The 23,860-nt window shown below is 38.4% G+C and overlaps 1 protein-coding gene across 1 annotated transcript in view; it reads right to left on the reverse strand.

Moving 5' to 3' along the window:
- Nucleotides 1-23,860, reverse strand: part of COL4A5 (collagen type IV alpha 5 chain) — a 77,094-nt gene that overhangs the window by 34,055 nt on the left and 19,179 nt on the right. Inside the window, exons 2-19 of the mRNA XM_065729625.1 lie at nt 19,846-19,905; nt 12,849-12,938; nt 11,597-11,641; nt 10,870-10,914; nt 10,701-10,763; nt 9,646-9,699; nt 9,427-9,453; nt 8,086-8,166; nt 6,960-7,022; nt 6,498-6,533; nt 6,356-6,397; nt 6,152-6,244; nt 4,068-4,121; nt 3,905-3,961; nt 1,776-1,820; nt 1,626-1,679; nt 1,412-1,453; nt 774-906 (exon numbers count right to left, since the gene is read on the reverse strand). Coding sequence (XP_065585697.1) covers nt 774-906; nt 1,412-1,453; nt 1,626-1,679; nt 1,776-1,820; nt 3,905-3,961; nt 4,068-4,121; nt 6,152-6,244; nt 6,356-6,397; nt 6,498-6,533; nt 6,960-7,022; nt 8,086-8,166; nt 9,427-9,453; nt 9,646-9,699; nt 10,701-10,763; nt 10,870-10,914; nt 11,597-11,641; nt 12,849-12,938; nt 19,846-19,905 — 1,084 coding nt within the window. The remainder of the gene's footprint in view (nt 1-773; nt 907-1,411; nt 1,454-1,625; nt 1,680-1,775; nt 1,821-3,904; nt 3,962-4,067; nt 4,122-6,151; nt 6,245-6,355; nt 6,398-6,497; nt 6,534-6,959; nt 7,023-8,085; nt 8,167-9,426; nt 9,454-9,645; nt 9,700-10,700; nt 10,764-10,869; nt 10,915-11,596; nt 11,642-12,848; nt 12,939-19,845; nt 19,906-23,860) is intronic.

The following is a 23,860-nucleotide window of genomic DNA, read 5'->3' on the forward strand; positions in this document are numbered from 1 at the left end:
TAAAATGTTTAAACTACCCTTTTTGTAAAGATGACAATGGCATGAGATGAATAACAAGCTACAGGTAAGGCTATACCCTTCCATGCAAGTACAAGAACATGGTAACAATTTTTTTTTATCAGATAGAAGTCTGTATGTTGATATGCACTGTTTGATACACTGCATTCTTAAGAGATCTTTGAAGAACTGACCACAGATTCAATAACTGTGCAAATCTTTTATGAGGAAAAAAAACAAAACCAGGACATGTGGAAGTAGGACTAATGGAAAAAAGAACATTTACATGCTGCAGCACTACAGACAATTTGTGTGCGTATATAAGATTAATACAGGTGTCACTATGCATTCCCACTGTAGCAGGCTCAGATCACCTCTTCCTTTAGGACTGGTCAATCTGTAACAAAGACTAGATTAGAAGGCCGGGCACCACACTTCCAATACACAATACTTTCTCTGTATAATACAACGGATAACGAATGTTATAGATAAGTGATATGAGATAAATTAACTCCAAGACCGTTAAGCTAGTATCTGTTTGACAGCATTGATGATTAGCATTTTTTGTTACCCACAATTACCACAGCAGATTATGAACGTTCAGAAAATTCCTTGTATTATCCCTACAATCTAAGGACATTTAAAGGTAGCTCTAAATAGTTTTGCTTTCACTTTCTGCTCAGTCTATCTGACAAAATGAGAGCAAAAAGACCACAACATTAAACATCCACTCATACATTTGAATATACAACTTGTTTTTATGCTTGCAGTCCTACCTGGAGAACCTGGCAAGCCAGGTGGGCCTGGCCTACCAGCGAATCCACGCTCCCCTTTGGCTCCTGGGAGCCCTGGCAACCCTTTGCTACCTTTTGGTCCCACTGTTGCATCAATACCTGGTCTTGAAATGACCTGTAAACATTTCAAGCTTATGTGAAACAGAACATCAGTTACAAAGGCAAAAAAAGAGTCATTGAAAAGATAAAGAGATGTAAGAGAAGAAAAGATCAGCGTCCTTTGAACTTTATTCCAGTGATATGGCACATGTCCTGCATCACTGAATTACGTAGTAAAATTTCAGTAAAACGTTCTCTCATTTACTGCCAGAAGAACATAGCTAGAACAGGCTTCAGTGAAGCTCCCTATGTTTCTGCTGTTTTGAAGTTATAGCCTAGCCTTGTTTTCATAAGCTAGGAAATCCTCATGCACAGAATCTATTTAGAAAGAGGGATATAATTAGAAAGAAATTATAAATTTAGAAAGAGAGAAATAATTGTTTCTATTAGCAAGCATACAAAATCTTTGCTGGTTCAGTCAGTTTTTGTTTATACCTGGACATGCAAGCTCACTATCACATCAGAACTACGATGAGACAACACTGCCAACCAAATGCAGAAAAAAAGGATCACCGACTTACACTTCCAGGAGGACCAGGAGGACCAATGTCACCTTTTTCACCCTACCAACAAAAAGCATTTTCAAACAGCGTATTATTATGCAAGATAATTATTGCAAATGTTCCTCAACACTTTAACAGCAAAGGCAACGCAATTACTGCTCAGTCAGAACTGAGCTCAGTGATGGGAGGTTTGCAAGCAATTATAGTATTGATGACAAACAACTCGTCATACCTTTTCACCATCTCTTCCTGGAACACCATTTACACCAGGCCCACCAGGTAAACCCTTCAAGAAAGGAGAAAAATAATCACTCAGATCTTCTCCATATCAAAAGAAAAACTAAAGGGGTCTGGTGAGATTAAAAATGCATCAGGTACTCACATCCCTGCCAGGCTGACCAGGTTCTCCATCTTTGCCTGGCTTTCCCTTCAAAAACATAAACATGCATTGAAATAAAATGCTTCGGTGGTGAAATGTTGTGGAAATTATTTACTGACTACCCATTTTTCAAAAAACCAAACACTCCAGAAAGCACTCTTTGTGACATATAGCTCAAAGATATTAAACAAGCATAATCAACAAAGTTATCTTAACTTAGGGTTCTCATTTTTGAAAACAAGAGCACAAAAACATGACAAGTCCCAAAGAAATAGTGAGCAAATACAGAATACAACAATATTCAACTATTACCAATTCTTTGCATTTAATAATCCCCTTTGCCACTAGTGAAACTCTTTGCTTGGAAAACAGAACCTAACTCACTAGACATTAGAATACTACATTTAATTAGGTAATTAGTATACTGCAGCTGGTCAAATTAAACCAAACATTTTGTGTTTAAATATTAACTCTCCCTAAAGCCAAATGGAATTTTCTGAAGAACACTATCAAAATAAATCAAATTCTGCTCAGAGTAGTGACTTCCAAAAAGCACATGTTCTTGCTAAACAGACATGCTATTGCTACAGTGGAAGTAGTGCAAGCTCCATTTTATTCCAAACCATTCACTGGGTGAGACAAACATAAATGTTATTAGAAATACAGAATGAGAGTCACCAGGTGGAATGTAACTACACTGATTAAATTTCACCATAGTGCACGATCAAGTCTTAATCAGTGAGAAGTTGATGATAAGACCAGTCAGATACAGTGCACCAGAATATAGTATGATCTGTAGAGTCCTGAATATTAGTGATTTCGATTCTCAAAATTGAATAAATTTAAATGGATTTCTGTCATATAGAATAATATGAATGCTAAAATCCAATTCTAAAGTCACTTAACAACAAAACTGCATGTTGAATATGCAACATTCATTCAAAGTAATAAGACCAAAATGCTGGTAAATAAGTTTTTAGCAGAAGGTATCTGCTATATCCCTTCAGGATTTCTATCCTTTCAGATCTTCACAAATTTCTGTGGTTACCAATTACTTTTGCAGAGAAAAGCAACTTGGAAAATACAATTCAAAATATAACAAGAGTTTTGGCTTTGTAAATCTGCCTAATTTCTCATGTGCATATGAGAAGGCAAATATCAAAGCCTGCCTATAAATCTCAGCAACTAAGAAGAATTTTATCTACAATGCCAAAGATTTATCTTCCACAGTCTTTATTCCCCATGGAAACTGGAAAACCTATTACCAGCTTGTTTCTAAGGAATGTTTATATATTGTCTGATTAACCAGGGTAAGATTTGTGTCCTAGTTTTCAAAGGGGCCGTTATGCTGATGTAAGTATAGGTTCAGTAACTATGAAAATGAAAATACAGAATGCTTTGAGCTTGTAGCAGCTTGTCTTTTCTTTGCTAGTCCAACTCATGTTCTTTTCATCCTTCTTCATAACACCTCTATGATCATCTTCAGCTTTTCTGAGCTGTGATATTAAAGTAAATTAAAATTGCAGAATGGACTGAGTCTAGACAGGAACAAAGTGATTCATGCTGTCCCCAAATGCAGCTAGCCTGACTTGTCCCCCTTCCAGTTAGTACATAAACAGAAGTGGTCACTTGAGATATGACAAATAGACTTTTTGTCCTAATGCATTGTTCAGAGACTTTTTTTTGTGAGTTACCTCACAAATACACTGAGAATGAGCTTACACAGACCATCTTAAAAATACAGCAACCTCATGCTGTGTGAAAATCTTAGCAAATAACTAACTGAATAAAGACATTCTCTAAAAGGAAACAGAAAACCATTGCTTTAGCCAAGTAGTATAAAAGCTTTTAAGAAGTCTTCCATGTGTAACCAGATAACATCATTAAAATCAGGTTTTCCTGTACCTACAACTAAGATCTTTGTGTACATAATTCTATAAAAAGGCCTTGAGAGATCCATAGCTAGAAGCACTGCTGTGAACCACATGTATAACAAACTTGTTTACCAGATTACAAGAAAAAAAAAGTTTCTTACCCAGAGGCTGAAGGCCTCACCTGATTTCAACATTTGCTTTATTCTCAACGATTACATTGATTGGAAAAATAAATGTTTGGTTAAACAGACTACTTACTCTTTTGCCTGGCTCTCCTTGCTCACCTTTTTCACCTTTTACACCACCGGGAAGACCCTGAACATACAAACATAATCTTAAATTGAGCCCATAAGTCTGAGTAGAATTAATTTACACTTCTTGAAGAGATGCAACAAAAAAGAGATAGAATGTGTCTACTCACAGGAGGGCCTTGTGGCCCAGGAAGTCCTGGTGGGCCTGGATCACCTGGAATACCCTGTCAAACATGGGAAAAAGGAAAAGAGGATTAAAGCCTCCATTACTTCATAGTGTCTCCATTCTATATATATACACACACATATACATACATGTGAATACACACACACACAATTTATAACAGAATCCTTTTTTTACTATCATTTAGATTTCCCAAGTACTCTTACCAGTAAAGGGCCACATAAATTCTTTATTTGTATTCAAGTAAAACTGTAAATTTTATTAATTGCTTATCCTGTTTATTTAGATGACTCACTACACTAGGACACAACTGCCTCCTGTGTATACTGCAGCAGTTGTTTTGGTAGTCTACAGCTGCTATACAATAATAAAAAAACAGACACACAGAAAGATAGACAGGAAACAAATGCAAAATCCTGCTGAAATTACAGGACTAACAGTCACTGCTGTTTGTAATTGCTGAAGTTGTGAGGCCCTAGGATCAATACTGTAATTCATCACAGATCACAATGTGAAAAACTCAGGGTTTCTACTTCGTTGTGTTTCACTTTTGTAACATTAACCTAAGCAAAACATTACAGACTATTGAATCTACAAAAGCTTTCTGTGTGTTTTGTTGTTGTTCTCCCCTTTTTGGGCTCCCAGACTTTTAAAAAGCCCATCTTTACACTTGACTGTCATCAGAGATCACCGTGGCAATACGCATCAGAATCTTGTGTACACTCTACAAAAAAATGTTGATTTTTTTTTTACTGATTTTGTACTATCAAGTAACTTCTGTCGAAACAAACAAATCTTCAAACCTCAAAATCACTGTTAGAGTTGGTCAGAGGCAAGAGCATTAAAATGCTTTGATTTTGTACATTTATACACCTGCACTTCAGCAGAATTAGTCCTTCAGATACCCCTGATGACAGAAGCAAATTGCTCTGACTCTAATAACATCAGCTGAATATTGGTTTCAACTAAAATGTAGTAAAAACAAAAAATCAAACAAACAAAAAAAGACAAAATCGGAGACTAAAACCTTTTTAAGATGACTGCACATTGAAAATGTGCATCAGTGGACAACTCTTGGTGGTGCACAATGTTCTCTGTAAAGGATGGGTAACAAATGATTTTAATCAAGATGTAGGGCAGTAGAAATGTCCTGCACTGACAACACAAAATACTGCTTCCTACCAAGACTTTCTTCTGACACACTGCTCAAGATGAAAAGATGGAAAGCAAGAAATTCATACAAATATAAGTGGAAGAAATTAATAGTTTAAAATTATATAGTAGCTCAACCACCACAGTGACATTTTCAAAACAAAATATCTGCCTTTGTCCTTCTACTACTTAGGGTGTTATCTGAGCATACCACAGAAATTGCAAAGAAAAAATGAAATTCAGGCGCTCATAACCACACTGGTGGTGCTCAGACTGTCTGTAACTTGAACTCAGAATCAAGCAGACAGCTCTATGAAATGATTCCCAGTGAAGAAGAAAGGAAAAAAATGTAACCTCAAAAATGACAACTCACACAATGGCTTTTTGGCATTTGCAATGGGAAAAGACCTGTATAAATCAAACCAACCATTTGAGCTTACTGCCACAATATGGCTTGATATTACTTTTGAGTTCAGAAATAGGGAAAACACTTATTGAGACCACAAGGATGAAAGATCTTGGGGCACGAATAAATAAAAAAAAAAGAGAAAAATAATTTGAGCTAGAACTTTTGAAAGATTTCTTCACAATGGATGACAAAACTGGTTAATTAATGGGAATCACAATCCCTACAGCTTTGAAAATCTCAGTCTGGGTGTTCCAAGGAATGAGAACAATTTAACTGCTTTTACCATTACTATAATCTTCATCTGAGATAGTTTCTTCTGTAGGATAGCTACTTCATTAAGAGAAGTAACTGAGCTAATGTGACTAGCATGCCTTCTATTAAAGGAGAACTACTCAAGCCCAAAACATTCTGTGCTTTAGGAAAAATGAAGCTCTGTAAGGTCATTAGAACATGAGCCAAACCAACAGAGGCTTCAGCCTGGTCATAGACAGATATAATTTCCCATTTACCTGATCTCCTTTCTGAAACTCGATGTCATTTGGTCTCTTCTGTTCTCCAATTTGTCCTGGCGGCCCTGGAGGTCCTTGAAGACCTTGTTCACCCTAATGTGCAAGAAGATGGAGTTTGATACAGGTAGTAATACCAAAAAATGGCAAGGATAGATATTTTGAAAGTAAAAAGCAAAAATATCATCATCATCATCACCTACTCACTTTTTCACCTTTAGGTCCTTGGAAATTCAAGCCCATATTACCCTGCAAGAAGGAAATCTTGTCAGCCCTTAGAATTCATAAATGAACAGAAAGAAAATCAAAACAACTCCAACCACCATCATCAGTGAGAGACAGCAAATACCTTAGGTCCTGGCAGTCCTGGTGGACCAGGAGGTCCCTATTGAAAAATGAAAACAAAAGTCACTCTTCCAAGCATTTCACATGTCCTCTTGAGAAAAAGAGGAATTGTTTAGTACTAAACATCATAGATACATAAGAAATGAGCTCTTCCTTTAAGTGAGATGTTAATTAAAGGCTTAAAAATACAGTCTAAATAAGCTAAATCTCTTAGATTTCATGCCAATGCAATCTACACAAAGACTGAGATTTAAAGTAAAAAGAGGTCTGTGAACACGCTGAATGCTTCAAAGGCATCACACTTAAAGCAGCTCTAGGGTCAACCGAGTGTGTGGTTGCTACTGTCTTCATATCAAGTTATATCTAAAGAAACCTCTGCAGTTTGCCAACTTGCCTCTGAGGACATGGAAACAAAGAAGCAACTGCCTTCTTCAACATTTTACTGGTAACATGCTAAGAAACTTACTGTCAAACCTGGGGGCCCTGGAGGACCAACTGGACCTGGTATTCCTATGGAACCAGGTGGACCCTGTTGAAAAAGCAGAGGAAGCTATCACAGAGTCTCTTTTCAGAAACAGAAAAACAGTGGGACAAGTGCGAGATCTTCAAGGTTAAAAAACAAACACTGAACACACAGCTGACATCCTACAGATGTCAAATCCAAGGAGCTGACCATAACCCACCAATTTGTTCTTGATGAAAGGCCTAAAAGAGTATATGCTGTGCCAAGACTGTTCTGCTCCCTACATCAATACATCTCTTTAGCTTGGATAAAGGAATGCTTTTTTGTTTGTTTTGAACTACTTTTGTTCTTTCTTTCTCTTGAAGGCACTGAGAGAGAACAACACTTTGTATTTGTGATTCCTCCCAGCCAGAAACAGACAATAGGAAAGCACAGATCAGAGGAACAGAAATGCTAACAGGCTCAGTCTGGTCAGAATAGCCTGAGGTTTGCCTCCCTGTACCAGGAAATGGCAGTTTCTGGCTTCTGTCCAGCACAGACCGACTGACTCATTTTCTGCTCCCCTTGTTCTTCCACTAAAGCAATGAATGGTTCAGAGGGGAAGCACAGGGCCTAGAGTCACTAGCTATTTTCACAAAAGACTGCTGGAAGAACACAAACACTGCTCAGGAGGTTCAACAAGAGGAGAAGAGCTGAGACATTACCCCTCCTTTCCCCATAGTGAAAACAGTGGGTACAGCCCAGAAGTGTAGACTGTTACTCACTTTACCTCAGAGTGAGGAAGGAAAGGGAGCTCCAGAATTAAAACAGAGAATATCTGGGAAGTAGCAAGAGGAAGGGGAAATAGTGAAGTGAGTCAATAACTGTGGGTACTATTGTCTGCTGGACACTGCTTTCCCGAGTAGGAGACTTCTTTGTCCTTTGTGGGCCACCTATTTAGAGCAATGTGGAAGCAATTCTGAAACCTTCCTCACAGTATAAACTAAGGGTACAGTAAATATAAGCCTTACTCTTCCACATATACATCGGGATTCCCCAACACCAAATGTTCCAACTGTGCTGTAATTTAAATACTCTTCCTTTTATTTCTTTGGTAGAACATAGTCTAACAGTACTTTATTCAACTTACAGGTATCCCTGGAAGACCTGGAAATCCTTGGTCACCCTTCTGTCCAGGTAGCAAGGATGTAATTATTTCTCCTGCTTCACCCTATAAGAAAGCCAGCTGGCTTTTAATTATTAGCATATTCAACAGATCTTTATCACCATTCTGACTCCAAAGGATGCAAACAATGGCTCTTAAAACTAAGAGAGAATCAGAGTTACATTACACTCCAGCTTAAAATTTAAGCACTAGATTCTCCAAGAAATAACTCTTTTAATGAGACACATCACTGCATATTCGGGGAATTCTTTAAATGGCTAAACTAGCAACTGTCATCTGCTTGTGTGTACAAATCTATCAGTACTGATCTGAATTCCAAAAGAACACTGAGGTCTGAAATAGAAATGCTTCACAAAAGAGATATTCTAGCTCTACATACTGAAATTGTTGATGACACAACACAAGAAAAGGCTTTCAGCTTTTTCCAGTGTCCCACTTCATGAGACTAATGCTGTGTATGCTACTGTTATAGTCACACTTCATGAGCTAAAGCAGAGTATTTATTACCGATTTCTACTAGCATCTTTGTTTTCCACGTAAATGTTGTGATCAGCTAGCACTGTAATATCCGCATAATGACTGGGTTGAAAGGGGCTGAGAACAACAGTTTAGTGTAATGGTCACCATTTCCCAGTGCCAATGTGTTATGCTGTCCTCTCAGGAGTTTAAAGAAATAACTCCGTGGGGGTCAAGCTTCCTTTTAAATAAATGTGAACCAAAACTAATGTTTTGACTCATGCTCAAATAGGCAAAAAAACCCCTACCCAAGCAAACAAATAAAAACAACATAAACCCACCCCCTCCCCGACCAAACTTAAAAAGGAATCCTCAAAGGTCCAAAATCAGATTACAAGAATCTTTACACTTGGAAAAAAAGTCCTTTACATAAGTAATCTAAACAGTAGAAAGCACATTTCCAAAAGGAATATAAAATGCACTATTCCCTTTACTGGAGTATTTCTATTGCTCAATCTCTAGTTGCACTTCTGAGCACTCACACAGACTACTGGAGCATTCAGAGGTCTGTAGACCTTTTGTTAACTTGATGCCTCTCAACACAGATGCCGTTCCTCACATTCCCAAGGGAATGAGTTTCAGAAAACAGTTTGCAGTCAAGCTAGTGCAGAATTTCTAGTTAGCTGCACTGGAATGACTTAGAAGCAATAAGTTTTTTTGCAGAACTTCACTCTAGATTCCAATGGATGTATACGGTCTTGTGATGAAAGCAAGCAGCTTACTTTTGCCAGATCACACTGCACACTCATGCCTGGTTAGTACTTAGGTGTAAGAGTAAAGAACACTTACCTTCATACCTGGCAGTCCAGGGGGTCCCTTTGTTTAAAAGAAACAAAAGAAGAAAGTAAGATCAATAGAAATAAATTCTTGGCATGTTACTTGCAAACCACTGACCAGATCTACAGCATGAGGCAAACATTAAAGAGAGAATTAAAAAAGAAAAAAGAAAAAAAAAAGAAAAGAAAAACAAAAAAAAGAGATGAAACAGCAGAAAAAACTTTCACTTACAGGGGGCCCTTGTAAACCTGGAAAACCCGGACTGCCTGGGAATCCACGTTCTCCCTTAGAGATGAAGATGACAATTAGCCAAAACCCAACGTGAAATATAACAAAAACAGATAAATGGTTACTGAAAAGCAAAGTTTCATTGTTAGCTAGCAATTGCAATAATGCTGTAGGTTAAACTGTATGCAAAAATCACACAAGTAACAGAAACAGGTTTCCAAATTCAGGTATTTCATAGCTCCAGGTAAGATACTATAACACAGTGAGGGAAAAAGCACACAGTGCTATAGAAGATCAGCTTCTCAAAAAGAACTATCATGAAGTGAATCTAAGCAACATATTTGAATAAAATCAGTTCCTTGCAACAAGAATACTAGGTCAGTATTTCAAGGTATTATTATTAAAAAGTAAAAATTAAAATATCCCACTGTTTAGTAGTACATTTTCTGTGGTAGCAAGAGTCTTCTGCAAAGATCATAGCATATTATTCTAACAATGAAACATTCTATGGCCACAAGTTGTGCCGAGGAAGATTTAGATGAGATTTGAGGAAAATTTTTTTCTCTGAAAGAGTGGTCAGGCACTGGGATGGCCTGCCTAGGGAGGTGGGTGAGGCACCATCCCTAGCGCTGTTCAAGAAGCGTTTAGATGAGGTGCTGAGGGATTTGATTTAGTAGTTCAGTGGGTAGGGATAGTGATAGGAGGATGGTTGGACTAGATGATCTTGTAGGTCCTTTCCAACCTAATGTATCTATGAATCTATGAATCTATTCCTCTGTGGTTGACCATAAAATTAAATATTGGCAGACAGTAACCAAGAAGTTAACTATGTTGGCTGCATTAGAGTACTAATGTTGTGATGAACAGTTGATGCTTCAGATATCAGGTCACAACCTCTTCTCTCAGATGCAAGTGTGCGAATCACTCCAGAATTACATGCACAACTCAGTAACTGTATCACGGCTCATGATAAATTTAACTCATTGGATATGATCAGAAGAACAAGAGCCCTTTATCACATTATTGTTGGAGTGTTGGGAATTTTAAAGGAATTCCACCTTCGTTCCATTGCAGCCCGGGATGCCCTGAGGTCCTGGTGGCCCATCTTGTCCTGGTAAACCCTTTGAATAGGAAAACAGGATAGAACAGTTAGCTCACAGGATGGTCTTCGGGGACAGAAAGACAAAATGGACCAGTTTCAGATCTATACAGCCCATTCCTACTCACAGGAAGTCCCGGTGTTCCTGGAAATCCTGGAAGCCCCGGTGGTCCCTAGAAAGAAATTAACCATGCATGTTTTAAACAGTACTGTTTAATATATATAAAATAAATTACAAAGATATTAAATGAAACCTGTAAAAAAAAAACAAAAAACATCAAAATAATCTGTAAAATAAGAATGTCATACTGGGCAGCCATCAAGGTTCTTACATTTCTTTCAGGGGAGTAGCATAAAAGCACAGAGAAGACCATGCAGAACAACTAAGATAATAGTATGCAGATGTACAGAGGGACAAAAGCAACAACTCATGGTACAAAAGAAGAATGTGTACCACTGAAGTCAGCAACGTATCAACGCCAGCTGAGGAGCTTGACAAAAAGAAGCAAATTCCCCAAACACGAAGGTTTTCCAGACAAATTAATCTCTCACATATTGACCTTACATACAAATATAACATATATACAGCATTGGGACTACTGTCCCTTACGAAAGTATGAAAAATAATACAAGTAATACATAAGATTGTGTAGCATAATAAGTTACTGCATTGATTGTATTACACAATCTTAGATTATTCATAAAAAGTAATACAATCTTTTTTCTAACTGATAGATACATTACTCTTCCTAATTATTTTTTTCCCTCAAAATCACCACTTCTGGGAGAATCCAGTCCCATAACAGGCTCTACCCATAATTCTAGTACATCACTAGAAAATATACCAATACTTACTCTGATTCCTTTGGGGCCAATAGGTCCTGGAAGTCCATCATCGCCCTAAGATAAATCACAACAAAAACCAAAAACACACTAACAAAACAACATTGAAGTTTGCAGTCTTTTTTTTTTTTTCTATCAAAGTAAACTGTTACCTTTGAATGCTTCTTTTAGTTTTTGTAATAAGATGGCTAACAGTTACCTAAGTTATCACGTCCTGAGTAAAAAGGTTCAAAAAATTTCATTTTTGTCATTGGATCTCCAATTGAAAAGCATTTGTTGCAGCTGATAAGCCATAACAGAGAGGAAATGGTTATTTCTCATCAGTTATTTCAGCTTGTACAGAAGCAGACACCTTCAGCTTGCTTTCATCAAATATACTGCAGTGACCTCTTGTGGGCAACACAAGATAGAAAAGATTAAGCTTCATAGTAAAAGACCGAGAAAAAAGGGCATTTTTAATAAAAACATAGTCATGGTTTCTAATAGAAGACCCTTTTCTTGTTACACTGATATACTTCTAATTTTATCTCACTCAGTGTAGCCTTTTGATTACTCTTATTGCCTACCTACTATCTTCTTTTCATCTGTTAGTTATGTTTCTGTTAGTTTAGATTGTGGATATTTCCAAAAAAAAAAAAAAAAAAAAAGGCAGATAATGGATAAGCTTGTATACATTAAATATAAGCTCATTCAAAGAAAGGCTTTTCAACATTTTAAAACCATCTGAACAAGGTAATGTAATTCAGTAGCAAACAAAAATAAACTGAAACTGCAGGGAAAGCAAGGAACATTCCTCAGTTGTCTCTGCATAACTCAATGAGGTCTTCATTTGCATCACCCCATCCAAACCCAGCCCAGGAATGCTACCAGGTGCAAACTAGTTTGCAATACTGCCCACATGGTGGGGCCCCTCCAGGAGCTGAACACCACTCTTATCAGTAACCCAAGTAATGCATTACTGCAAGCATCAATACAGCAACAATACAATGCCTTGCCAAACCTGTTCTCTGACCTTAGCAGCAGTCCTAGGGAAAGGATACAAGTGAACACACAGTGTTTGCAGGCACATGTAGTTGAATGATAGGAAACTTAAGAGTAACGTTCTTACAGTTGACTGTTTCAGGTGATCTAACACAATATCTACTGAAGATTTTCACTATTAAGCTGATGGTAATCAAGAATTCTGGAATGATTTGGGATCAGCATTACAAGCAAGCTAACACTACCTATCATTTCCATGCTATTCAAGATAATTTAGACTTACCTTTGCACCTCTTGGACCAGGAGGTCCTTCTGGTCCTGGAAACCCAGGCAGACCTGGCTGTCCTTCCAAGCCTGGGAATCCCCTTTCGCCCTACAGAAAGGATACATGCAGATGGTAACATGACAACAGCACAAGATACTTTAAATAAATTCGTAAAATAAACTATGTTTCTGCTTTTCAATGGGAAGTTGTCCTACAAACTCTAACAATTCAATTAAATATCTCACCGGCTTAGCTACAGAAATTCCTGTACGTAGGCACTGGCTTTAACCACACCCCTTAAACAGGTTTCATAGATGTTCATCCACTACTGACAGTAACACTTCACTAGCAACTCTCCTGCACTGGTCATCTGCGTAGAACTCTCCCATCTTCCTTTGAAAGCATAGCTTTGTTAGACATCAGATCTCTCCTGAAGACTCAACTTCCACTGCAATACCTACAGAAATGCTCAGATGGATACAGATTGCTGCTATATTGTGCTGTTTACTATCATTTCACAGATATAAGGCTGTTCTTTATAATACAAAAAGTGAGATAGTGGTCATGCCCTGCAGGCTAAGCACTACATAAAGACAGGTTATAATGATGGTTCCAGTCCTAAGTGCTTATGATCTAAATCAAGAGAAACAGAGACAAGACAATGCTGAAATAACGTTTCTCATCCCTTCTAACCTGCACCTCATACTATAATTCTAAGCTACCAAGCAGCAACCGTATTTCAATCAATATTTATACAACGATTAGCCATGACAGCTTAGCATATCAGATATGCCTCTGCCATACACCACAGTACGCCACTCTGTAAATTGCTTTGTTACAACGTGCTGCTTTCCTGCAGCTTCAGACATTCACAGCTGCAAATTGAAAAAAATACTTATTTTCATTCCTCCTATAAAATAGATACATAAAAATCAATAAACATTAAGGTTTCGATCAGTATGAAGAAATTAGAAAATACCAGAATAGGTACACCTTTTTATGCATATAGTGTTGTATGCTCTTCAATTACATCCACTTTTATTTCCTACAGCCCTTCTCTACCAACCAGCATATACAACGCTTACATAACAATCCTTACATAACAATCAATTGCTCAGTATTATTCCTTACTGCTTTACAGATACCTGCAAAGCAACTTCCATAGATTTACCCAAATTATTTTTCACAACTACAGGAACTGCCAAAGAAAGATCATTACTCCATCCTAATAAGCACCTTAATCTTAAGTTTAAAGCTGTGCAGCTTTCTGTGCATTCTTTAATTCACCTTGAAGTTTCATTTTCTTGCACTTCATCGAGAATTCAAATAGCAGCTCCTTTATCTATGACCTGTTGATCTGCCAGTGACTGTGTTCCCTAAAGAACTCCACGGCCCTGCCTAGATCTCCACGAGGGGAAGGAACTGAATCAGGATTTTCCTATCTTCAAAAAGGCAGCATCAGCAGAGAATTGAAAACTGGAGATTTCAAGACAGAAGCATCTAATTGCAGCCTGGAACATGATATACAAAAGGTAACATTATGGCTTTGCTCACCTCCCTTCTATTTTCCACAGCATCTCAATGCTGAACACGATTTCAGGTTTCATAGGATAGCAGGGTTAAGTCTTATTTTTAAATTCTGATTTTCTCACGGAGAACACCTACTGAAGTAACATTTCACTGCAGAGGATAAGAAACTAGCAGTTACATTCAAAACACTTACAGAATGTACTGATCATCAGAAAAAAAGAGTAACAGGGATTCTCTTCATGACTTTACTTGGATGCCTGCAATGCTGCTTTCTTGGAAGACAAGAGGAAAGCCCTTTGGATGACAGATTAAACACTGTGTGCAAATATGAGCTGTACTTCAGTTCTAAACACAATGAGATTCAGATAAAAGTCCTTGGATAAGGATACATGGTCCCATCCAGCCTGCCAACCCTAGTTCCCTAATTAAAATGAAAACCTATTACTTTTTTCTTGTAGATCCTGTATTGCTCATTTACACAGGACACAGGTATCTTTTTTCCCCTGTGGAAATGCTGATTACAATCTAAATTAAGGATAGGTTGAATTTGACAGTGTTTTTGCATGCAGATCTCCAGGTTCTACCCTCACATGGAGCTATACAGCTGACACTGCTTCACTTGAAATGCAGTACTGGAGAAATGTTATGAGCCCAGGCCCAGATATGAAAGGGTTAGTGTGACCCTGAAGGAGAGAGAATGAGGAATTTGGGAGTGCCCAATAAGGAAAACATAAGGCAGTGATAGACTTGGGAGCAAGAACAGCTTTAGCACACTAAGGAAACACTCACATACATGAGGCATGCCAGATGCATCAGGTACAAGCTAGGCTACACAGTGTCTATTAATCTTGCATTGGTCACATTATTAGAGAAAGCAACATACGGCCTTCTGTGTCATCTGCTGCTACTGAACTGTTCTCTGAAGTGCAACTGCTCTGAGGTCTCCACTCCAAACAGTCACACAACTGTCAAGCCAGAGGCCCTAAAAGTAGAAGAGGAAACAAAACCAAACAACTGAAAGAAATACAGGAGGCAACAGATGCGCTGTTGAAATAGTGAATATAGGATTTTCAAAGCCCACTTTGAAAGTGAACAACTACAATGTGAGCCTCACATGAGGAAACTGTTATCAGAGCAATGCCAGCAGAGCTTGCCAAACTACACTCAAGAGCAACCAGATGATTTGAAGGACTAGATTTGGAAACTGCTAAGGGGTTGCATCAAACACTGAGGGAACTGTACCAAAGTAGCTACAGAGGAAAGAGTGGTGTTATAATTGTTACTTCGGATAAAAAAAATGGTGGGAGAAACGAAGGCTGGAGAAGAGGCCAACCTGATCCAGCTCTCTGGAATAGATGTTGGGAGATTTCTTTTTTCCAACAGCTGTCTTCTTTTCCAGTGTTGGATAAAAGGATTTCATAAGCAAGAACAGTTCTCAGATATAACTTGCTCTCACTTCAGGCTTTCCTACATTTTGCACATAAGGTACTGTATGCAACAAAATTCAGATGCTAAATTGCTGAATTTACTAGGGAAAAGTGTCTGTTCCCTTGCAAGGGCATACTGAAAGAGAAAAGGCATTTTAAAAATTCCTCAGAGTCAAAGCTAGTAAAAGGACAATATATTTTTTGGAGTGATGTTGAAATCTCTGGGTAACGTGCAATATATTTTCTTACAGATGCTAAAACCAACAGCCTTGCCAGCCTGCTCTTGCAGCAAATAAATAAAAATCCCCCCAAAATAAAAATAAGGAAGTCTGAATACTTTCTGCTTCAGACATGATGCTACTAAAAAAAATAAAATAGGAAAGGTTTAGGTCAGCTCAGATCTCATCTTCCAGTCCTACGAGTACCGGATTCCAGAGCAGAATGAAGAGTCATCAGCTATAAGCCATCATTACCCTTGGGAATGGGCAAGGAATCAGATTCTGATCTCAGTGATAAATTCCACGTAGTTCCAATGCATTTGCCCTCAATCAGTTACACAGATGTAGCAAAACTGTCAGCTTACAAGCTTGAATGCAAATGTTGCTTGAAATATGAGAATTAAAAACATTTAAGAAACACCCTAAACTTAGTGCTTTTAATGTCACTTAAAGCATAATAAATAAAACTACATGATCAAGACCCTACACAAAAAACAGGCACATAACCAAACACAAGCAGTGTTGAAGATAGTTTAATACTGAGGTAGAGTACAATGAAAAAAATCACTCCAGCACAGTCTGCATTCTTCAGTATACAGAATTTCTTCAGCAGATCTGCTTTACCTTGCAAAAGAAGTCACAGCAATCTGTAAACATCTCCGAATACAGGGCAATGTTATTGCAGTTCAGGACTTACAAAGCATGTAATTACTCATGATAGTGATTGAAGTTGGAGAAGTTTCAATTTTCTTAGCTATTTTTATCCAACAATGAAAACAGCTGAGCTTCAGTCACATCTTTTATTGTGATAAATGCAGAAGGAAATAGAAACCTTGCTTGAGGATTTTACTGAATTGTCTCCTGAAAGTCAGAGCTCCAAGTACATAGATCAGAAGATTCCAAGATTATCTGCTTTTGTCAGAGGCTACGGATTCCTTGCATCTGAACTGTCTTCAGAACTCAAGTATTACAAGCTGTTCTGGCCAGAATCCTGCGCACCAAACACTTAACTGAATACATTAGGAATTTCCACCCAGCTGATTCTTCAGCAGCTCTTATATTGTGATCAATAAAGCCAGTTATCTTGTCATCTTCTGAAGTCCCTTTTTAAAAGGCCATAGACTAATCATACATAACTAAAGGGCAGCTTCTGAACTGGCTTGTTTAGCCTAATTTGAATGGGTAGAACCAAGTAGGTGTGAACATCTAGAATAGCCTAACATATTCCTAGTTATTCGGAGGTAAAACTGCACCTGAGATGTAAAAAACAAAACAAAGTCCTGTAACTCTTGCTAACTTGAGCTGCATGTTTCTATTGCAGCCAGAGACTTGGTTTTCAGAGAGAGTGACCCAGTGACAGCTCTGAACCCAAGTTGAGGAGGAGAAATGGAAATACCTTACGAGGGAGAGGTAGGAAAACATTTTAACTGCACTACTTGAAAGCAAAACCAACGTTGATCTTGGAGAACATGCCCTCTTAGAGACCAAGATGCATGCAGTCTGCTTGCTGTAGCCCTTGCCACTCAGTCTTGATCAGCTGGAGCAGCACTGAGGCAGATTCATCTCATAAGTGCCAGGCAGTACTTATTTCAAACTCAACCGTTATCTATTTCCTTACAGGAGAAGCTATTACATGCATTTAGTGAAGAAGCACAAGTAATTCTTGTAAACATCCACATATACCAGATCAACCATTTGCTTTAGTTTCTTGTGTATAGCAGCTTAATCGTTTTCCTTGAGTTTTCACAGATTCTTCCTGGATCCAGTTCATTGAGCAACAGCTTACTGCAAACACAGGACATGGTAGATCTCATCTGTGACCAATTTTCTCTAACTTTTCTAGTAAATTCTTTGCTCATTCATGATAACATATTAAAATGTGTATTATGGGGGGGGGGGGGAAGTTTAATAGTTGAGTAAGGTGGATGAGCCGGAACAGAAAACCTTCATTGCAATGATTTTTGTCAGCTATGTATGGGCTTCCCCCTCCACCTCCTCCCCAAAAAAAGAACAAAAAAAAAAAATACACACCAAAACTTACTGGAGTTTGGTCCAACAGATAACATACTGCTGGTACATAAGGGCCTGAGACAGAGTTACACAAGAATCACTGATGGCATGGAAGCAGTTAGCTAAGAGCTGCAGCTTCCCAAGGAGAAACACAAAAACAGTTTTCTTATCTGTTGCAGTTCAATTTGTATTACTTTGCCTGATTTGATAGAATTTGGATATCCAGAAGGGAACTCTAGGATACTTAGAAAGAAGGTTACTTCTGATTCTGCAAAGGGACACAGTAGGCTCTGCAGAGCTGAACAAAGAAGCACTTCTTAGTTGACTTAATGCAAGGGGACAGCAACTTAGATGCAGAAGGTAGTTGCAGGCTCATAATGAAACAGTGAAACAGAAGCGCAGGGCTAGGCTGAGTGCATTTGACAAGGCTTTTCCTGTCTTCCCAGTACATCACCAGGCTCCATATGCCTGACTTCCACTAATTCTACGAGTACATTGTCACATTTTCAATGGAGAATCAAAGAGGGATAATTATTTAAACAACTCCTTGCCTAATGCTGTTTACATGCCAATTAGATGAAGAACTACAGAGTCTGACTTCTGGTTCAAAGGTCACTATAGAATGAAGCAGAAATACCAAGTGCCAAGCATCAAATACAAAGCAAAAACCCAAAGCTTGTTGAGTGTAAACCTGCAACTAGTACAAAGATAATTTGCAAGAAGGTTAAGGTGAAGAGGTATCAAATGTTTAAGCAACTGGTATGCTGTGATGGGTCAGCCTCATCATCTGAGGACAACCTCTAGATGTCTTGCAGCTGTGTACCATGAAGGCCTGCAAGTTTCTGAAAGGCTGTTTAATAAAAATACTGAGGCCTGCCAGACTTCCATGCTGTTTAACTTGACTTTGGTGAAGAAGGAATCCAGGTTCCCATATTTCATGGTAAATCTTCCACTCTGCAAGTGGAAATCTACATTATATATGTCTACCAGTTTCAGAAGTGGGTGCTAAAAACACTATGTTCCCTTTATTATTTTATTTAGAAAGCCAGAAAATGTACTCCAAGGTTTTTGTATCTATACTTACCAGATGATTTTGTTCACTGAATTCACAAAATAGCTGTGACTAGTTCAGAAAAAGGCTAACAGTACATCACAGATGGAGCCTCCAAAGTTGCACCTGCTATAGTTGTATCAGGAATGTGTAGCTTAGTGCTGGAGAGCCTTCAAACTAAACCTACAGTAGTCCTGTTACTAGAGTTATGCTACACCTGTTTTGGCCACCTGCATCTGAAGGAAATGCACCAACCAGGCTGAAGTTTCAGCTAGCCCAATCAAACTCTAAACTTGCCATCAAGAGGATGTTATTTTTCACTAGATAATTATACTGTGAAAATGCTCGATGAACTGAAGTAAGTAAACACCAAGGAATGACCTCATTTGTCTACTGCTATCTGGATGGCAAGTACAGTGCCATATATTACTCTCAGTTTTAAACATCTGCCCTCTTTAATCTCAGCCAATAGTAAAATTCTGCAGCAGCATAATATTGAATCAAAGCAGTAACTTAATATTTTGAATCACACTTGTTCACTTGATGTTATGATTATGCGACTTCAAAATCACCTTTGAAATGTGTCAAAAATTAATCTAGAGAATTGAAGCCCTAAAAAAAAAATAATGCTGAGCACCCACTGTTTCCCCAAAGGATAAACTCGTAAAACCCTAAGCAGGACCAGTGGTAAAATACAGAGCTCAGACAGCAGGAATGGAAGTCAAAGCTGTACAGAAGCAATGGTCTGTGCATTAGTCAACCACATAAGATATTCTTACCTTTTCTCCTTTAACTCCACTGCAATCACATTTGGTTAGAGATGTACACCCATGGCAGGCCTTTAAAGATACAAGAAAAGATTACATGTTTTGAGTCACTGTAAGGTAACATCAGGTCTGCAATACTACGACAGAAGTTATGAAGTAGGTCACCTAGCCCTTATACACATGTTCAAAGCATACAGTATATTGGAAGCTTGATTAGCTTTATTAAGAGACTTATGCTTTTACATGTTAGTTTCCTTAGCAATTTTATATTTATTTTATATTTCATTATATTTTTAGATCTACTCTCAAATAATATTTACCTTAGGGCAAAGTAAAAATGCAACACCTATGACCAAATAACTTTAACACAGCTTCTTCAGCACTTACCACCACACTGACAGCACCCAATTTATAGCTCTCACCAGTAGATGTCAGGTTTTGAACAAGAGTTCAACCAATCCTTACTAAGGGTAGTTATTGGAAAGATACTTGGTACCTAATTAATGCATGCCTCCACAGTACAATTACTCAGAAGAGGTTTCAAAAAACAAACAAACAAACCATCTAGATGTCATCTAGTCATATTCACACTCTACCAAGCACGACAAGTCAGCTAAAACGCTCCCTCACATACTGGGGAGACATGAGGGTCTGAGAGGGATGGAAGGTCAGAGGAAGGAGTTAAGGAATTTGATTCACAAAGATGATTCAAGCTAGAAAAGTTATTGATATTACATCTGTTTAAGTTCTCCCCAATTTCAGCATATAATACTCACTACAGTTCTGTAGTGATTTCATAAGTGAGCAGACTGGTGTGCTTAAAAAAAGTCAGATGTATGGAGAAAGCAAAACTTTATAGTGTATGTAAGACAGTAAACATTTCCAAGCCTCTTAATAGTTAAAAATCACAACCAGCATTAGAAGATATACTACCCCAAATACTTGAGGATTTAATCTGTTCTGAGGACACATGTAATATCACATCTACAATAAATTACAGCACATCATTAACAGATGAAAAAGCTGAAGGTTTGGGCTTCTCCCCTCAACCTCAAATAACCTGCAAGGAACAGTATGTACAGAGAAAGTTTCAAGCAGGAGACGAGCCAGTTTGCCAGTTCTCAGTACACCCACACACCAGCTATAGCCCTCATTACCACAGAGACATGACCCATCACCTACCTGGCATTACTAATGTCCTGGCTCTTAGCCTAAACACACTACCAAGCATCAGAATGAAGACACCAAAGTAGCTTAATTCACCTGAAGCTACAGAAACCCAGGATAAATAAAGTATCCAGTTCCACAAGGTGCAGCTTTCTGTGTTGCAATAGTGCCACACAACACAGCTAGGGCACAGCTCCAGATTTTCAGCTTTTCTAATTGGTTCCTTAATTTGATGTACACAGAAACTCAAAATTCTCAGTAATCAGATTATTCAGCTAAAGTGAAGATTAAATTTAGTAGCCAGGTGAGGTTTTTAAAGATCAGACTGGACCCTGAATAACGTGGCCTGACCTCATCCCTGATTCCACTTGAAGCAGAGTGGTGCACTCCTGATGTCCTCTTCCAGTCCAAGCGACCTTCTGAATTCAGGATCAGATCCTTGTTACTTTCAGAGGTGTATTTTAAATAACAAGTTCAATTTAAACAAGTTTTAGGATTAATCTTGCTTCATTTAAAAGAGATTAACCTTAGTTACATGTAATACTCCCCTGCCTCACAAAACTAAGAGAACGAAAGAACAAGTACTTATCTCACTGTGCAGCAGTGCCAGTTTCCTATTGCAAGGAGATCACACAGATCTACTTGAAGGTCTCTGCTGTCTCCAAGAGACGGGAAAAAAAAATCATTAGTCTTTAATAACATTAAGCTACACAGTGGTAAAACAATTTAAAACAATGCACCATCTCAATGGCACAGAGCATGAGGAAAATTCATTTAGGTTAAGGAACACGAAATTAATTTAGTCCTCCTCTTACATTTCAAAAAAATGTTTCCTACAGAAATTTTCCTGAGTTTTCAGGTAAAATAGTTGGACTGAATGGGGAAAGAATTTAAAGGGAAAAGGAACAATGCGGCCCCTTCACAAAACAAGATACTTGTAAAGTTTTCATACAAACTCAGAAGAGCCTCTGCCCTTTGCCACTGACTCTATAAAGAAAAGCAGAGAACTGTATCACTAGTGCTAACTCATCTTCAGCACCAATCCCACCAGCACAACTGCATGCAGCAGATACAATCAAAGATAATGAATCACAGAACAGTGCAGTACAGAAGGGATCACTTCAAGCAGAGCTGCTCCAAGCAGGTTGCACAGGACCATGTCCAGCTGTACCCTGAGTAGCTCCAGTAGTGGAGATCCCACGGCCTCTCTGGACCCTGACCAGGGGCTGGCTGCCTTCATGAAGAGCACCCCACAGAATCTCACCAGTCCCTCACGATGCACAGCCACCATGCAGGGTAAGAAGAGTCTTTACTGTATCCTCCCCTAAGTAGCATAAGGATAACCATGAGATTTTCCCCTTCCCTTAAGCTTTTTTTCCTGAGAGGAAGGAAAAGGATTTTCCCAGTACCCTCCCAAACCTCTTGGGTAACAGCCTCTCAAATCTGGGTATCCCAAAGCAAACTGATCTTTAAATCAGCTTGGTTACGACAAAGGGCTATATCTGTGCTGATTTTGATCTTTACGGAGCTGACAAAGTACATATCTTCCTTGCACACACAGGCAATAAATATCTGTGCACTTGATACCAAAACACAGAGTGCACCCCTTCCAGTATTATGGCATTAAAGACTTTTTATTACTGTGTAAAGTATTTTTAAGTGCTTCTCTCCTTAACCCCATTTTTAAAGTGAATTCATCAATATAGCTCTTACCATAAATCATAACTTGAAAACACCACAAAAGCTGTGACTGTCTTCCAAAATCATTTATATTTTTGAACTGAATTCCTTACACTTTGAGGAGCCTCTTAACTTTGGCAATTATCCCGTCTCAAAGTGTACTCACTGAACACTTTTTGATAGATTGCTTTGCATATCCAGCTGAGATGTTTTACTTGCAGGAAGGGAAAATGGTCTTTCCCAGACAGAAGTAATGGGAGGCTGAACGAAGTCAGTAATCAGAAAGCTCTCCCCACTCCCTCACTGTAAGCAAACAGCAGCAGCTTTTGGCTTAAATCCTGGAAAGATCTCTTTACCCACAAGCTTATCAAGAATCGTTCCCTCACCAGAGTCACTTATCTCTCTGTACAAAAGTAGTAGTTTGGTTGACTGTTTTTTAATCTGCATTATTCTACACTACATTAAGGTTTGTGACCTGAACAGTTGAAAGAAAGAATCCCTGAGAATTTGTCCTCTATTGAGACTGACTCATTCCACTTCTGGGTCATACAGCAATATAACAAAAAAATCAAGTCAAAAGTGTTAGCAGTGTAAAACAAAACAAAGCAAAGCACAGCACTCAAGAGCTCAGTGATCTGCTCTAAATGAGAAATCGCTTCTTGTTTAGACTCTTCAATAGTCTCAAGGCCTTTTTTCCTCAGAAGAGCAGGCTCAAGAACTGTGCTACAGAACATGTACTGCATAACAAGCTAGTACAAGTTTGAAAGCAACTCAGCAGAAAGAGACTTCTGATATCACAGATTTAATTATGTTCCTCACACAAATGCAAAATACCTAAATAAATGAATGAGTGAATCTAGGCTGCATACTATGAGTACCAGTGCCTGGAATCTCTCCTTCATGTAAGCAGTATGTCTGAGGAGAGCAGATATGATTACTACAACACTGAACTCCCAGAAAAACTTAGATTAAGACCAAGGTTTAGATCCGCTAAACTACCACCAGCAGTTCGCTATGTTAGAGCTTAATCATCACTAGCTCAGGCAATTGAGTGACTGTGTTTTCAGGCCTCACACTTCAGTGGAAGTCAGAAGTTACATTTGGTCTATTTGTTACAAGTCAGAGAAAGCGAGAAAGTCTCCTGCCAGGCAGCAGCTCGAATCTTGCTCTGGTCAGTACG

The sequence above is a fragment of the Cyrtonyx montezumae genome, unplaced genomic scaffold (assembly GCF_038088225.1).
Source record: "Cyrtonyx montezumae isolate F1298 unplaced genomic scaffold, pur_monq_1.0 scaffold_11, whole genome shotgun sequence".
NCBI classification, from domain to species: domain Eukaryota; kingdom Metazoa; phylum Chordata; class Aves; order Galliformes; family Odontophoridae; genus Cyrtonyx; species Cyrtonyx montezumae.